A 16,494-nucleotide genomic window follows, 5' to 3' on the forward strand; every position below is an offset into this window, starting at 1 on the left:
GAATTTGTGTAACATTCTTTACTTTTTAAGTCTTCAAAGGCAAACAATAAACCAACTTAATGTAATGATCATTTTTTAAGTCCTTGAAATGAGATGGCATATTCATATATCTTTGGTCCTTGTGTCAATTTTTTCCAATCAGATGTATACATGTATATCTGTCTATATGGGGGAATATGCTTGAGTAGTCCATGAAGGCCAGAAGGTATAGGATACCCTGGAGCTAGATTTACTAGTGTTTTGTGAATCTGTGGTGGAAGTATTGGGACTTAAACAATGGTTTTTCCAAAAACAGTACATTCATTCTTTTAACTGGTGTGGTATCTCTTTAGCAACTGTAGACAGATCTTCTTAATTCAGAAGATGTCACATACGTACAGGGCATTTTACAGTACAGTGTAAGCTGAACCAGAATTCTAAATGATGCTTGATAATGATTCACTTTCAGTTTATAAGGGCTTTCCCTTATTTTGGGGCATCATGTGAAGCAGAGATGACTTTCTTTTTAAGTAGTGTTTTAGGTTTAACTGACATCAGAAAATGTTAAGCTACATGATGTTCTGAGACATTTTCAGTTGTTGCAATTCCTTGATGAGTTTTTCATGTAGTTTTTCTGAATTCTATCCTGAGTTTTTATATTAATGCTATTTCTTTCAAACACTATATAATATTCTGTGTGGATTAGAAAACATACCAGTTTCTAACAGTATATGTAGTCACAAACTTGGCTGTAGGAATGTTTTTTATCTGTTTTATTATACTTTTTCATAGGCCTTGATGCTAAAAGTGAAGCTTGTCAGCGTTTTTTTCGAGATGTTTTAACTGTATCTTTTACCAAAATCCTTATGGATGAGGCACTGAGTGGATGGAAATTTGAAATTCATGTGAGTTTTGTATGAGGGAGATTTGGTTTTATATAATGATTTCTATGAGTCTGTTTGAAAAATATTATTGCTAATAATAATAATGTATTGACTTTATTAATAGGTGTGATATAATTTGGAAGGAGGAGATTTTTTTAGGCAAATCTTGTGTGGGGTTTTAAGTACAGTTTTAAATAAAATCTGCCTCTAGGAATTCAAGTATCTTGTAACAATATAGTTTACCAGATGTGTGATAGTATTGATTCTAAGTTATCCACAGTTGTGTTTATTTTTAAAAATATGTTTCTAAATTGGGGAGTAATGTCTCAATATAGCTGAAACACTAACTGATAATGATAAAATTACATAGCAGTTTTCATGTAGAAGCAAGCAAAGAAACTTATACTTACCTTGACCCTGAAAGATAAAAGTTTAATTTTCTTTTTGAAATATAAGCCACAAATTAATACTGAAATATTTTGTAAGGTCAAACTTTGCTTTTGACACTGAAAAAGTCAAACATAATTTTGTATTCTCAGATGGATTATAGCTTGGAACAGAAATAACTTAGACTACTATTGATCCATCATAAGATTTCAGTTTTCTTTTCCTTTTTTAATTAATTTATTTTTTTATTGAAAATCTCCACCTCCTTCCCTCCTCCCACAAAATCTCATTATATGATGGTTGTGAACCACCATGTGGTTGCTGGGAATTGAACTCGGAACCTTGGGAAAGCAGACGGTGCTCTTAACCGCTGAGCCATCTTTCCTGCACCTCAATTTTCTTTTAATGACAATATAGAAGTCTTTTTAACAAGTTACTGAATGATAAGGCAGTCATTTATGAACTGCAAGTAATTGTAAGTTGTGAAACATACGTATTTTTTATGGGCAGAATGTCACTTAAATTTTTCAAAAATGACCAGGGCCTGCATATATATGTGTGTTTATGCATATGTGCTGTAAACTTCAGAATTTACTTTTTAATTGTCAGTTAATGCAAAATTTGGAAGTAAAGTTTGAGTTATAAATTAAGACTTATGTTTGTAGTGAATAAAGAGTGTTTAGATTTTGATTTTTGCTTCTAGACTACAACATACCAGGGTGAGAAAATACTGTTGCATTTATTTTGTGTACACAGTGTAATTAGTTGTAAGCAATCCACTGCTGATACATCATTAGAAATCTTTTTTGGGTTTTATTTTAATATTCTCATATGACAGCGAATTTTTATATCCTTGGGCTCAATATATAGCTTGGACTGGCCTAAAATCTTCCTGTTTATATTTTCTAAGTGCTAAGATTGCAGGTGGTTCTGAAACATAAAATTATACAGTGAATTGAATATTACTATAATGAAAATGTTAATTTGTTCACAGTAGTGCTGTGTAAGAAATTTCACATAATTACTTCAGAAATGAATGAAAAGATGATTAACAAGAATGAAATTTTCTGTATGTGAAATTGTAGTCTGTTCTTAATGTAAACCATATTGTCTCCCTAACTATTATTTGTTTAACAGAGGTATATTATTAACAATACCCATCGCCTAGTGGAGCTTTGTGTGACGAAGTTGTCTCAGGACTGCTGTCTGTTTCTAGAACTTCTAGCAATGGCCTTAAATCCTCATTGCAAATTTCATATTTGTAATGGTGCACGTCCTTGTGAATCAGTGTCCTCAAGTGTTCAGTTTCCTGAAGATGAACTCTTTGCCTGTTCTCCAGACCTACGTTTACCAAAAGTATGTTGGTTTGTTTTAAAGATTCAGTATTAACTACTTTTAGCATTTGTTTTATATAAATACTGCTACAAACTTGCATTTAGATAAAATGTACTGCTTAAAATAACAATAGCCAATCTAAATATGTAACCTTGCTTTATGCAATTTTTTTACTTACTGTGTATTGTTGGTTCATAATCATGGAATTCCTGGTAACATTATAACTAAAACCTGAAGAAAACATATAGCATACTAACTAATTGATTGATAAGTATGTTTGCTGAAAATTAATTTATATTTTTTCTCAGGGAAAAATGATTCTTTGTATTTATTAATTTTTTGTTTCCTCTAATGTTAGACAATTTAACTACTATAGGACAAATATTGACTGTATGTTGTCTTCTTTGTGCTTTAAGTCCACATGTACATGCATGTGTGTGTGTTTGTGTGTATATGTTCTTAAAAAACAAAAGATACTTTTTAATAGATGTTGAAAATTCACAATTAAATTTCCATTTTCACTTATGAAATATTTACCATTAGGCAGTTATTAGAATTTGATTCTCTAAAAGTAAATCTTAGTGTTTATCAAAATGTGAATATTGAATCAAGTAAAAATTATCTTATTCTTAACTTGAAAGTTGTGCTTTATAACATGTTCATAAAGCAAGAAAGTAATTTCTCATCTAAAGAACTAAAAATACTAATTAATAGATTTATAGATTATTTTTATGTCTTAGTGTCACTTTTAATGGGTTTATGGTGTCTCAAATATAGTTTAACTTTGCAGAATAACTAACCACTTTTTTAAAAAGCTTACAAAGAATAATACAGTTTTATCATGTGAACACATACACAGAAATAAAATCTAAGAGGGAACATAGACTGATAGAGTACATCTTTTAAAAAGTAGGAAATTTTGTGCCTTGTTTTTTTAACTGTATATCTGTTCTTGTATAATTTTTGAAACTTAGACATTAATATTATCTTGGCCATGAAATGTAAAAATTGGCATTCCTAATCTTAAAAACATTTTGTTTCTACATTATTACATTAACTTTGATTCTTCTTTAGTGTGATCATTGTTATGTTGAAATAGCTTCTTCTGTTTGTTGGGTGCGTAGGTGGTTGGATTTTGCTTGTTGCTGGTTTTTGCATTAACAGATTATTTTGTTTTTCTGTTTTTTTATTCTGTTAATGTGATACATCATATTGGTTGGTAGTTAAATATTGAAATATGATTGCCCTCAGGAAGAATACACTTTGGTCCTTGATCATTTTGTTGGAGTTTCTTCCAGCCCATACCAATACACTATCAACAGTAATGGCCCTGAATCTCTCATTGTCTTGTTTCCACTTAATCTGTGGAGGGATCACAGGCTTTTGTCAACACACACCCAGCTATTGAGTTCTTAATTACTAATTCAATAATATTCTCTAGTGTAGGATTAGTTTGTATAATTCTAGAAGTTTCTTCTTTTAAAATTCCAGTTTATCTAATTCATTGCACTAAAGTACTACAATTGTTTTATTTCTGTAGAACTTGTAATACCTATAATCAGACTTGGCTTTATCCGTTTTTCTTGATGCTTTTCATATTCTTCTCTACATTTATTTCCATTGTATACATTCAAATGTGTTCCATTTTCTCCCAACTTTGTGTTTGTTTTTTCCTTTTGGTTCATAGTGTGGACCTTGGTGGGGGGTGTAATTTATTTGTACAGTGCCTTTCTAGCATGCCCAAAGTTGAGTTAAAACATTAGCACTGTAGAAGAAAAGAAAAAGATGTGGCTGAGTTGCTGGTTTGAAACCTTTTTTCTCATAACTCTAGATTTCCCCCTACATTAACTTTTTTGCATCCTATGTTTGATTTTTTACTTGTTTTAATTATCTTAATTTCAGTTGTTTTTGCTCTTTGAGAGATAGATTGTTTCTAATGTGTAATTTAATTTCTGTTTCATTTATAATTATGCTTTTTTCCTTTTGATTTCTTGTTTCATTGCATTATGTTCTGAAAAACATTCTGTTATATTAGTCTTGGATATTATCTTGTGATGTAGGGTAGGCTGATAAATGCTTCATCGGCTCTTGGGAAAGCACCTTCTCCTAATTTGTGGGGGAATGTGTGCCTGTTTTGTAGATTCTCCTGAACTTTTGTATGACTGTTACCCATCATTAAATTATGGTATTTAATGTTCTGACCAGTTCTCAATTCAGTTTGTGAACATTTATTTCTTACACTTGGTAGCTCTGCATTTTGGTCCATATTTTGTCTGCCATAATATTTTTACTGTGTTGGTGTAGGTTTTGGAAGTTTAGAGTAGAATATAGAGGCCCAGAATAAAATGTGGGGATATTATATCTTGAAAAAGTACCATACAGGTTTATTACCATACAGGTTTATTTTAAATTTGTCTTTCAGATTGTTTTGTTTCATTCTCCTTTCTGGAAAACTTTAAAATATGTAATTAATCCTGATTTGCAGGGTTCCTAATGATGATTCTGATTTTATATGGATATGCTTCTTTCTTAAGGTTCTTTTCTGGTAACTTAGTTACTTTTTTATTGCTGTAAAATGACACCATGACCATGGCAGCTTATGAAAGAAAGCATTTAATTAGAGGCTTTCTTATAGTTTCAGAGATCTAGTCCATGACCATTGTGGAGGGGAGTGTGGGAGCAGGCAGACTGAATCAACAGCTAAAAGCTCACATCTGATCTGTAAGTTATACACAGAGTGAGACACTTTGCCTGATGTCTTGAAACATCAAAGCCAGTGACACACCCCCAGCAAGGTCACACCTTCTTCAACAAGGCCATACTTAACAACCTGTCATAAACAGTTCACCAGTGGGACCAAATATTTAGATGTGTCTGTGGGAATCATCTTTTTCCAACCACCAAATCTAGTTTCTGTTTCTTGGTCATGATTTCACAGTAATGCATATGAGTTCTTGCTTGTGTCTTCTTAGATTTTTATGACTTCTTAAATTTATATATTTCTGTTCTCAAAATTGGGAAGATCTTTTGTATAGCATTCAAGTAAGCTCTGTCTCTGCACTTTTTGAATTTTATGTTTTGTATTTTTCTCCATGGGTGGTGATTTATAATTCCTTTGGGATCAATACAGCTTTTTCTTATCTACTTTAGGAGTTAAAATTACACATATTAAATTTTAGTAGTTAAATCTGCCTTGTTCAGACTTACTGTTGAATGTGTTATATTTTTATCTATAATGATAGGTTTTTAAAATTTTTTTGTCCTCACTGGTATACTCAATTTGCTTATATTTTTTTCTAGTTACCTTCAGATTTTTGTCAGTATTTCTTATAGCTCTTAAGAGTACCTGATATTAATACTTTTCAAATTTGGTCTGTCTGATTGTCTGGTTTTCTTTCCACAATCTAAACATTTGTTGAAATTTCACATTTTATAGTGTTTTTGAACTTAGGCAAGAAAAGGAATACTTTTAATGTATGGACATGGACTTAAAGCCTGAAGAGATGACCCACCATATATATTCTTTTCTATGTGCATAGCTGCTTTAATTTTTTTAATTTTTAAATCCTACCTCAGATTGCTTAGATACCTCACTTTTATATTCTTTATTAAGTAATTTGTCTTAGTAGTCTGTCTGCTCTGTAGTTCCAGTATGTTTTCATACCATTCTTCTCTTGACTTATCTTTCCTCTTCTGTCTTAAGCCATTTAACATAAAAGTTAGTACCTCAGGTAGCCTCCAGGCAGGCTACTACAAAATTATTTCTCCTTTTGATTCAACTGGGTTTTTTTTGGCACTGTGTTTATTATGTTTAACCAATTTTCAAGGTTTTTATAAAGTTTTAACTCATACGGAGTTTACAAACTGAATTCATTTTTCTTTCAGATAACATTAGGAATTTATAAACAAAAGTGGAAACAACCATAAACCTAGTAGTTTTAGTCTTTATTTAGTTTCTCATCTCTTAAAATTAGCATTAGCTTATACTGATTTATTTTTCAAGAATTTGACTTTTCTGTAGCATTGTTTAATGTTGTACTTTTTGTTTTGTTTTGGTGTGTATTTGTGTATGGGAGAGTGATATGTAATTGGAATTGGGTGGTGTGTGTGTCCCGCACGACTACAGGTCAGTGTTAGGTATCTTTCTCAATTGCACTTCATTTTAACTTTTGACTTAGGAGCTTTCCATGGACCTGGAGGTCAATGATAGACATGACAAGGTGACCATCAAGTCCTGGGGATCCTCCCGTTTGCATCATCATTGCTGGGAGTACAGTCACTTGCAGCCACACTTATGTTTTTTACATCAGTGCTTGGGGACTCAGATGGTGTCTGGCCTGGCAAGCATTTTGCAGACTGAACCTTTTTTGTAGTCCCTTTTCTATATAAATTCAGAAAATATTTCCCCTTCAGGTTCATTATTCTCTTTCCATTACTGTTTCTATTTTCTCTTAAAATTGATTTTTAGAGCCGGGCGGTGGTGGCGCACGCCTTTAATCCCAGCACTTGGGAGGCAGAGGCAGGCGGATCTCTGTGAGTTCGAGGCCAGCCTGGTCTACAAGAGCTAGTTCCAGGACAGGCTCCAAAACCACAGAGAAACCCTGTCTCAAAAAACAAAAAAAAAAAATTGATTTTTAGAACAAAAGACATACGGGCCTCTTTAATTAAACATGTTTATTTTTCCAATTTTTTAATTTTAAAAGTTCACCTTTTTTTGTGTGTGGGTTTTTTTGGGGGGGGGCAGGGTTTCTCTATAACTTTGGAGCCTGAAATTAGCTCTTGTAGACCAGGCTGGTCTCAAACTCACAGAGATCAATTTGTCTACCTCTTCTTCCGGAGTGCAGGGGTTAAAGGCATGTGCCACCACCGAACAGCTAAAACTTACTTTTTTAATGTAGAAAATGTTAGTTGATCAAAGCCCAATATTTTGTTCATAATATATATGCAGTTTAAAAAGTTAACTCTTTCTGAGCAAAAATATAAAAAGAAACAGTCACTCTTAGGTCTTCCTAAACAAGTAAATCATATATGTGTGATTTTATAACAGAGTTTGGCTTATAATTATATATTGTCTGTTTTAAAACATAAATTTTAGGTAGTAGTTTCTTAAAGAAGTAATTTGATGCTTATCATTCACTTACAGGGTTGGTTAGTGGATCTTATTAACACATTTGGCACATTAAATGGTTTCCAGATTTTGCATGATCGTTTCATTACTGGATCAGCATTAACAATTCAAACAATTTCAGCTCTAATTAAGTAAGTTATATTTTAAGATATTTTCAGCATAATATACAAGTTGCTCTTATTTACTTGGAAATAATTGAGTTTTAATTTTTAAGTGTTTTTTTTTCTGAATTTAGCATGATTTGCTTGTACGTGTTGAAACTAATTTGAAAACTAGACTGTAGAAGAAAAATTGGATATTAAAGTTTTGTGTTCCCTGTTTTCAGGCCTTTTGGACAGTGCTATGAGTTTCTCACTCTACACACTTTAAGAAAGTACTTCATCCCAGTTATTGAGGTAGTTCCACAATTATTACAAAAAATAACTAATGAAGAACTGAAACGAGAAGCGAAGACTGAAGTGAAAAATGATGCCATTTCAATGATTATTAAATCTCTAAAGAGTTTAGCCTCAAGAATTCCAGGACAAGAAGAAACTATTAGAAATTTAGAAATTCTTAGGTTAAAAATGATACTCAGGTGAGATACTTTCTACCTATAGTTATTGTTACTGTGATTTTTGTTGTTGCTTATTTGGTGATTGCATATTGAACCTAGGATTTTGTGTGATAGGCAGCAATTTTACCAATTTGAAAAAAAAATGGTTTGTTTGGATTTAGGATTAGCTTGGGTTTTTTATTGTTTGTTTTGGGGTTGTAACAGTCTAAGCTGGCTATGAATTCACTGGGTAACCCTGGCTTTCATTTTGTGATACTCCCACTTCAGTCTTTAGAGTTGCTTTTGTGTTATGCATGTGGCACCAGCCTTTGCTATTCCTATGAATCATGAAAAATTATTATTGATTACAATTTTTATAGATTGCTGCAGATTTCTTCTTTTAATGGAAAGATATATGCACTGAATGAAATTAACAGGATGCTGTCAAGTGTATCATATTATGCACATCAACGTGGTAATTCTGAGGAAGAGTGGCTAACCGCTGAACAAATGGCAGTAAGCTCCATTTTTTATATAATCGAAACATACTTGCCTATTTATTTATTTATTGTTTACAGGGCTGGATTTTTTGAGGACAGTTTATGAGACTCAGTTCTCTGCCTGTCAATCTGGGATCTAATGACCAAACTTGGCAGCAAACTCAAAGTGTTTATTACTTCTACCACAAAACAAAAAAATAATAAGGCCTGGAGAGATGACTTAATGGCTTAGAGCACATTTGCTGGGCTTCTAGAGGACTCCAGTTTGGTTCCCAGTTGCCACAAATATCTCTGATTCCAGTTTGAGGGAATCACACACTCTCCTCTAGACAACCGGGGAACGCTACACACATAATACACACATGCTTCACTAACATATGATCAAAAACACTGTATACACAAATAAGAAAAATATTAAAATTAAAACTGCTGAACTTTTTAAGTTGATAAACAATGGATTGGTAAGAATGTTAAGTAACTTACTGTATCTTTTGTGAATGTGTGTCTGAATATAGGTGACTTACTTGTTTAAATTAAAAAGAAAACTTCTGGAATCTAGTGAATGAGTATTCTATGGAATCACTTCAAACATTTTCATTTGAAGTGAATAGCAGATATAAAAACTTGAATTATAATTTTATATGAGTACTGTTTATACATATTTGTGAAGAATAATCATTGTCTTACAAGGGACTTAATTACCAGATTGTGTCAGAACTTTGAGGGTTTTTTTTTCTTAACTGTTGTTAAAATAGTATATACCTAAGAGGAAGACTTTGACTAAGGATTTATTTAAGCTCACATTTTATGTTTATATCCATAAATTAAATTAGTATCTCACAACAGTGCAAAAGAGGAAGTATTTTTGGTTATAAATTAATGTGACATTGTTGAGATATTTGAATACATTTTACAAGAGAATGTTCTAAAACATACTGGAAATATAAAAGTCATTATGCTCATACATTATAACTAAAATATGTGATACTGCTGCACATAGATGAGGAATTTCTCTACATGTCCGAATTAAATTACATGCAATTAGTAATTACCCATTAAAGCAGCAATTATGTTATTTTGATGGGTACATTTTACATGCAGAATTTAATTCTATAAAATTACTTGTTTTAATATTTAGTAACTGCATTAAAGATTGATTTCACTTGTGTCATCTGTATAAGTGAAAAATTTTATTTTGGTTTTTGGAATTTTTTTATTTTCTACAGTTAAACAATATTTATGCTATTTTAAATTTAGGAGTGGATACAACAAAATAATATCCTATCCATAGTCTTACAAGATAGTCTTCATCAGCTACAGTATGTGGAAAAGCTAGAGAAGATTCTGCGTTTTGTCATTAAAGAAAAGGCTCTTACTTTACAGGATCTTAATAATATCTGGGCAGCACAGGTAAGAAATTTTCTTAAGAGAGTAAAAATTTAATAAATTTATAGTTTTTGTCTAGTGACTTGAGTAACAGATTTGTATTACTACAATTTCAGTAAGCTATTTTATTCATAATATCTCAGGAATATTTTAAAAAAGAAGATGCCCATATATTTATATAGTAGGGTTATAGGTGATTATATATTACAAAACCATCTAGTGAAATAATTTTGGAAGGAATAATGATGGAAAAAGTATAAAGAATTTAATAATTGTAGAAGTTTTTCTTATAGTCTTTGAAGAAGGAAGTGTGAAAAATTGGAAAAAAATTATTACTATATTACTTCCAAAAACCTATGATTGTTATGTTAGATTGGAACTTTTAATAATAAATAACCTTATTGTGCTAGAATATGCTGTGTAATTTTCTTTTAATTTTTCAATTCAAAAATTTACACTTCCCTCCTCCCATTCCCCTCCCGCTCCCCCACTCAACCTCCCCCCTTACCCTGCCTCCTTAAGAGAGTGCAGGGAAACCTGCCCTGTGGGAAGTCCAAGCCTCCCCTCACCTAGGCCTAGGAAGCTTTGCATCCAAATAGACTAGGGTCCCATAAAGCCAGGACATGTAGTAGAAACAAATCCCAGTACCTTTACCAGTGGCTTCTCCTTCAGCCCCCATTTTCAACCACTTTCAGAGAGTCTGATTTTAATCGCATGCTCCTTCAGTCCTGGTCCAGCTGGATTTGGTGAGCTCCCATTAGACAGGGACACTGTCTCAGTCGGTGGCCCAATCCCTCGTGGTCCTGACTTCCTTGCTCATCTTCTCCCTCCTTCTGCTCTTCAACTGGACCCTGGGGGCTAAGTCCATCGCTCTGATGAGGGTTTCTATTTATATCTCCATCCCGCCTGACGAAGATTCTATGGTGACATTCGAGCTAATCATCAGTGTGATAGTGGGGCAAGGACAGTTCAGGAACCCTCTACTCTGCTGCCCAAGGACCTAGCTGGGGACATCCCCATGGACACACCTTGGATCCCCTCTAGAGCCAACCCTAAAATGGCTCCCTTAATGAAGATATCTTCTTCCCTGCTCCTATATCCACCCTTCCTCCATCTCCACCCTCCCACTCTCCCAAACACTCTCCAGTCTTTCCCTTTTCCCTTCTCTCTCCCCCCCTCCCCTTCCCCCAGCCACACCTCCACTCTCACCTCCATGCTCCCAACTTTTGCCCGGGAATCTTGTTTGCTATTTAATTTCCAATTTGTTATTTGGATTCTCTAGGCTTAATGTCCTTTGTTTAGTCTACTAATGAGTGAGTACATACCATATTCATCTTTTTGGGTCTGGGTTACCTCACTCAGGATAGTGTTTTCTATTTCCATCCATTTGCATGCAAAATTCAAAATGTCATTATTTTTTACCGCTGAGTAGTACTCTAATGCGTACATATTCCACACTTTCTTTGTCCATTCTTCCGTTGAGGGGCATCTACGTTGTGAATAATGCTGCTATGAAAATAGCTGAACAAATGCTTTTTTACTATGATTGGGCATCTCTTGGGTATATTCACAAGAGTGGTATTGCTGGATCCTGAGGTAGATTGATGCCCAATTTCCTGAGAAACCGCCACACTGATTTCCAAAGTGGTTGCACAAGTTTGCAGTCCCACCAGCAATGGATGAGTGTTCCCGTTGCTCCACAACCTCTCCAGCAAAGGCTATCATTGGTGTTTTTGATTTTAGCCATTCTGACAGGTGTAAGATGGTATCTCAGAGTTGTTTTGATTTGCATTTCCCTGATCCCTAAGGAGGTTGAGCATGACCTTAAGTGTCTTTTAGCCATTTGAACTTTGTCTGCCAAGAATTCTCTTTTCAGTTCAGTACCCCATTTTTTAAGTGTGTTAATTATAATTTTCATGTCCGGTTTCTTGAGTTCTTTATATATTTTGGAGATCAGACCTTTGTCTGTTGCAGGGTTGGTGAAGATCTTCTCCCTTTCAGTAGGTTGCCTTTTTGTCTTAGTGACGGTGTCCTTTGCCCGACAGAAGCTTCTCAGTTTCAGGAGGTCCCATTTATTCAATGTTGCTCTTGTTGTCTGTGCTACTGGTGTAATACGTAGGAGGCGGTCTCCTCTGCCCACGTGTTGTAGACTACTTCCCACTTTCTCTTCTGTCAGGTTCAGTGTGGTCCAGATTGATATTGAGGTCTTTAATCCTTTTGGACTTGAGTTTTGTGCATGGTGATAGATATGGATCTATTTTCATTCTTCTACAGGTTGACATCCAGTTGTGCCAGCACCATTTGTTGAAGATGCTTTCTTTCTACCATTGTTTACTTTTAGCTCCTTTGTCGAAAATCAAGTGTTAATAGGTTTGTGGTTTAATATCCAGGTCTTCCATTTGATTACATTGGGCAGGCGTCTCTGTTTTTATGCCAATACCAAGCTGTTTTCATTACTGTAGCTCGATAATAAAGTTTGAAGTCAGGGATGGTAATGCCTCCAGAAGTACCTTTATTTTATAGGATTGTTTTGGCTACCCTGGATTTTTTGTTTTTCCATATAAAGTTGATTATTGTTCTCTCAAGGTCTGTGAAGAATTTTGTTGGGATTTTGATAGGGACAGCATTGAATTTATAGATTGCCTTTGGTAGAATTGCCATTTTTTTACTATGTTAATCCTACCAATCCAAGAGCATGGAAGATCCTTCCATTTTCTGGTGTCCTTTTCAGTTTCTTTCTTCAAAGTCTTAAAGTTTTTCTCAAATATAACTTTTACTTTCTTGGTTAGTGTAACCCTGAGATACTTTATGCTATTTTTGGCTATTGTGAAAGGTGAAGATTCTCTGATTTCCCTCTCTGCTTCCTTAACTTTTGTGTATAGGAGGGCTACTGATTTTTTAGAGTTGATCGTATCCTGCCACATCACTGAAGGTGTTTATCAGCTGTAGGAGTTCCTTGGTAAAGTTTTTGGGGTCACTTATGTACACTATCATATCATCTGCAAATAACGAAAGTTTGAATTCTTTCCGATTCGAATCCCCTTGATCTTCCTATGTTGTCTTATTGCTATTGCTAGAACTTCAAGCACTATTTTGAAGAGATATGGTGAGAGTGGACAGCTTTGTTTTGTTCCTGATTTTAGTGGAATGGCTTTGAGTTTCTCTCCATTTAATTTGATATTCGCTGTTGGTTTGCTGTATATTGCTTTTATTATATTTAGATATGATCCTTGTATCCCTAATCTCTTCAAGACCTTTATCATAAAGTAGTATTGAATTTTGTCAAATGCTTTTTCAACATCTAATGAAACGATCATATGGGTTTCTTTTCTTTCAGTTTATTTATATAATGGCTTATATTGATAGATTTTTGAATGTTGAACCAGCCCTGCATCTCTGGTATGAAGCCTACTTGATCATAATGGATAATTTTTCTAATGTGTTCTTGGATTGGTTTGCCAGTATTTTATTGAGAATTTTTGCGTCGATGTTCATGAGTGAGATTGGCCTGTAATTCTCTTTCTTGGTTGGGTCTTTGTCTGGTTTTGGTATCAGGGAAACTGTAGCTTCATAAAAGGAAAATGGCAATGACAGTCACCCCTCCAGAAGGACGGATCATCTGGTACAGTATCCGGGCCACTTGCTGGCCAGGGACCTTGCAGACAAAAGGGCGCACTTGCTAGTTGCAGGCTCAGTGGGACAAAGAAAATCCTGCAGCTGTTGCCCTCACCACTTTGTCCCCAGACCCTCAGCCCCAAAGCAGGCTGAGTGGGGGAATCCTATGATCCCACAGATGGAAAGGGATGCTTTTGGGGCAAGCTGAGCTTAATGATAGGTTTGTTTTGTTTTGTTTATTTTCTCACAGAAAACTTGTGCAGTGTTACATCTCTATATCTAAATTACAAAGCTGTTTGTAGAATTTTCTTAATTGGCAATTTAAATTTTTCCCTATGCTTTATCTTCATTATCATATTCTTTATTCTTTTTCCCCCAACTCTTCTATATCTTCTCCATGCAACTTCCGTGTTCATTTTCTGTCTCAAAACAATAACAAAAGAAATGAAAACAAAACTTTTCAAACAAAGAAATATTATATAGCACAGAAAATTTTAAGGCACTTACAAACAAATGGTACTAATTTTCTGTTGATCAGCTATTCCTGAGCATGGGCAGAAGAGTGTACTTGATTGATGCAGTGTCACTCCATTTGAGAAAACTGTATTTTCCCTTTCCAGCAGCTGTCAGTTACAAATATCTTTTGGCTGTTGGTGGGACTTTGTGCCCACTTTTCTCTGGGTTGAGATTTTGTCTAGTTTGTACACATGTGGGTCTTGTGTGCCCTTGTTTAGAAGACATTGTTTTCTTGAGCGACATCTACCACCTCTGGATCTTACATTCTTTCTGTATCCTGTAAAGATCTCAGATCCCTGAAAAGAGGAACTAGATAAAGATATCCCATGTAGTACTGGGCGATGCAAAATCTTAATTCTGCACATTGTCTGGTTATTACAGGTAAATTCTCTGAAGAGGTTGAACAGTACACTTTTTGTGGGAGTAACACTATGTCAGTGTGTGTCATTTCATTACTGGATTCATTTAGCAGAAGAAGCGAACTAGATTTTCCTCTAGGGCCCATGATCTATCCAGGTTCAGATTCTTGGCCCTTTCATAGTACAAGATAGTGGTTGCGTCTCATGAAGTGAGCATTAATTTGTCAAAAGTAGATGTTCCCACAATAACAGTGCCAAGTATACCAGTAAACCTTATAGACAAGCTGCTGTTATAGGTCTTTAAAATGTTGGGTGTTAAGTTGGGCGGTGGTGGCCCACGCCTTTAATCCCAGCACGCGGGAGCTAGAGGCAGGCGGATCTCTGTGAGTTCGAGGCCAGCCTGGTCTACAAGAACTAGTTCCAGGACCGAAAACAAAAAAGCTACGGAGAAACCCTGTCTTGAAAAAAAAAAAAAAAAGTCGGGTGTTATTGATAACATTTATACTCTGGTATAAAGTTTAGTATCTGTAAGCATCATGAACTCTAGTCAGTAGGAGTGAACCTTGTTTTGTTGTGGTATCAGAATAATAGTGGTATCTAAAAAGAATAGGAAATTTTTCCTCGAGTACCTACTTTTGGAAATAATTTGAGAAGTATTGATAGCTTTTTGATGGTCTGGGAAATTCTCTTGATTCGAACCGACCTGAGTTTTATTTGTTTAAAAGATTTTTATAACTGCTTGTATTACCCTAGGGGTTAGGAGTCTTTAAATTTTATCCAGAATGACCTTTGGTAAGTGGTATATAACAAAAATCATCTACTAATACATTTTTTGCTTTGCTGGTACATATATTTAAAATACATCCTTATGATTCTTTGGATTTGCCTTGTGCCTGTTTTAATATCTTTATTTTCCTTTCTTTTACTAATTAGAGCTATGTATCTCTTTTTTAATTTAGCTAAGTGTTTGCCAGTTTCATTTTACATTTCAGTTACATTAACCCAAAGTACTATTTAATTGATTCTATTTCACTGACCGTTTTATTTATTTATTTTTTAATTCCTGGAATCAGATACTATTTTTGTCTACACTTTTGCTGTTATTTAATCTTGATTTCTGTAGTGCTTTCAATTATATCTTACTATTTTGGGTATATTGTGCTTCTCCTTTCATTTAGTTCGAAAAAATGTTCCTGATTTTCTTCTTTTTTTTCTGTTTTGATCCAATGTCTGTAAAGTAGTGAATTGTTTAGATTCCAAGAGATTATGTGCTTTTGCCATTTTTATGGTCATATGCAACTTTATTCCATTATGGTCAGATGGGATACAGAGTGTTACTTCAATTTTCCTGTAATTGTTAATACTATTTTGTGTCCTCATGTGTAATATGTGATCAGTCTTGGTGGGAATTTTATAATATCTGAGAATAAAAATGTATTGTTTATTATTTGTTTGGCATATTCTGTAGATAACTTCCAGGATATTTGGCTTATGAAATTAACTCAAGCATTTTTCTGTTTGAGTTTAGTTTGGTTATCATGTCTATTGCCAAGAATAGGTTATTGAGGACACCCACTACATTATTGTCAATATGTAATTTTAGCTCTCGGGAGTGGTTTTCCTTTTTCTTTCCTTTTTTTTTTTTAATGAATTTCGGTTCCCTTGTGTGGTGTGCATAAATGGTTAGAACTGTAATGTCCTCCAGGTTTAAGTTTCTTTAATTAATATGTAGCTTTCATCTTTAACTCTTTTTCCTTTTTTAAATTGATATTTATTGAGCTCTACATTTTTCTCTGCTCCCCTCCCTGTCTCTCCCATTCCCCCTTCAATCCTCCCCCAAGATCCCCATGTTCCCAATTTACTCAGGAGA

General features: G+C 34.2%; 1 protein-coding gene and 1 pseudogene across 1 annotated transcript in view; both read left to right on the top strand.

Annotated features, from left to right (window-relative positions):
* The window catches only part of LOC130868812 (ubiquitin-like modifier-activating enzyme 1 Y), a 964,755-nt pseudogene that overhangs the window by 398,521 nt on the left and 549,740 nt on the right, over positions 1-16,494 (top strand).
* Positions 1-16,494, top strand: part of LOC130868797 (probable ubiquitin carboxyl-terminal hydrolase FAF-X) — a 176,331-nt gene that overhangs the window by 14,397 nt on the left and 145,440 nt on the right. Inside the window, exons 5-10 of the mRNA XM_057760827.1 lie at positions 772-884; positions 2,388-2,606; positions 7,729-7,844; positions 8,039-8,290; positions 8,629-8,764; positions 10,006-10,158. Coding sequence (XP_057616810.1) covers positions 772-884; positions 2,388-2,606; positions 7,729-7,844; positions 8,039-8,290; positions 8,629-8,764; positions 10,006-10,158 — 989 coding nt within the window. The remainder of the gene's footprint in view (positions 1-771; positions 885-2,387; positions 2,607-7,728; positions 7,845-8,038; positions 8,291-8,628; positions 8,765-10,005; positions 10,159-16,494) is intronic.

Source organism: Chionomys nivalis, chromosome Y, assembly GCF_950005125.1.
Source record: "Chionomys nivalis chromosome Y, mChiNiv1.1, whole genome shotgun sequence".
NCBI classification, from domain to species: domain Eukaryota; kingdom Metazoa; phylum Chordata; class Mammalia; order Rodentia; family Cricetidae; genus Chionomys; species Chionomys nivalis.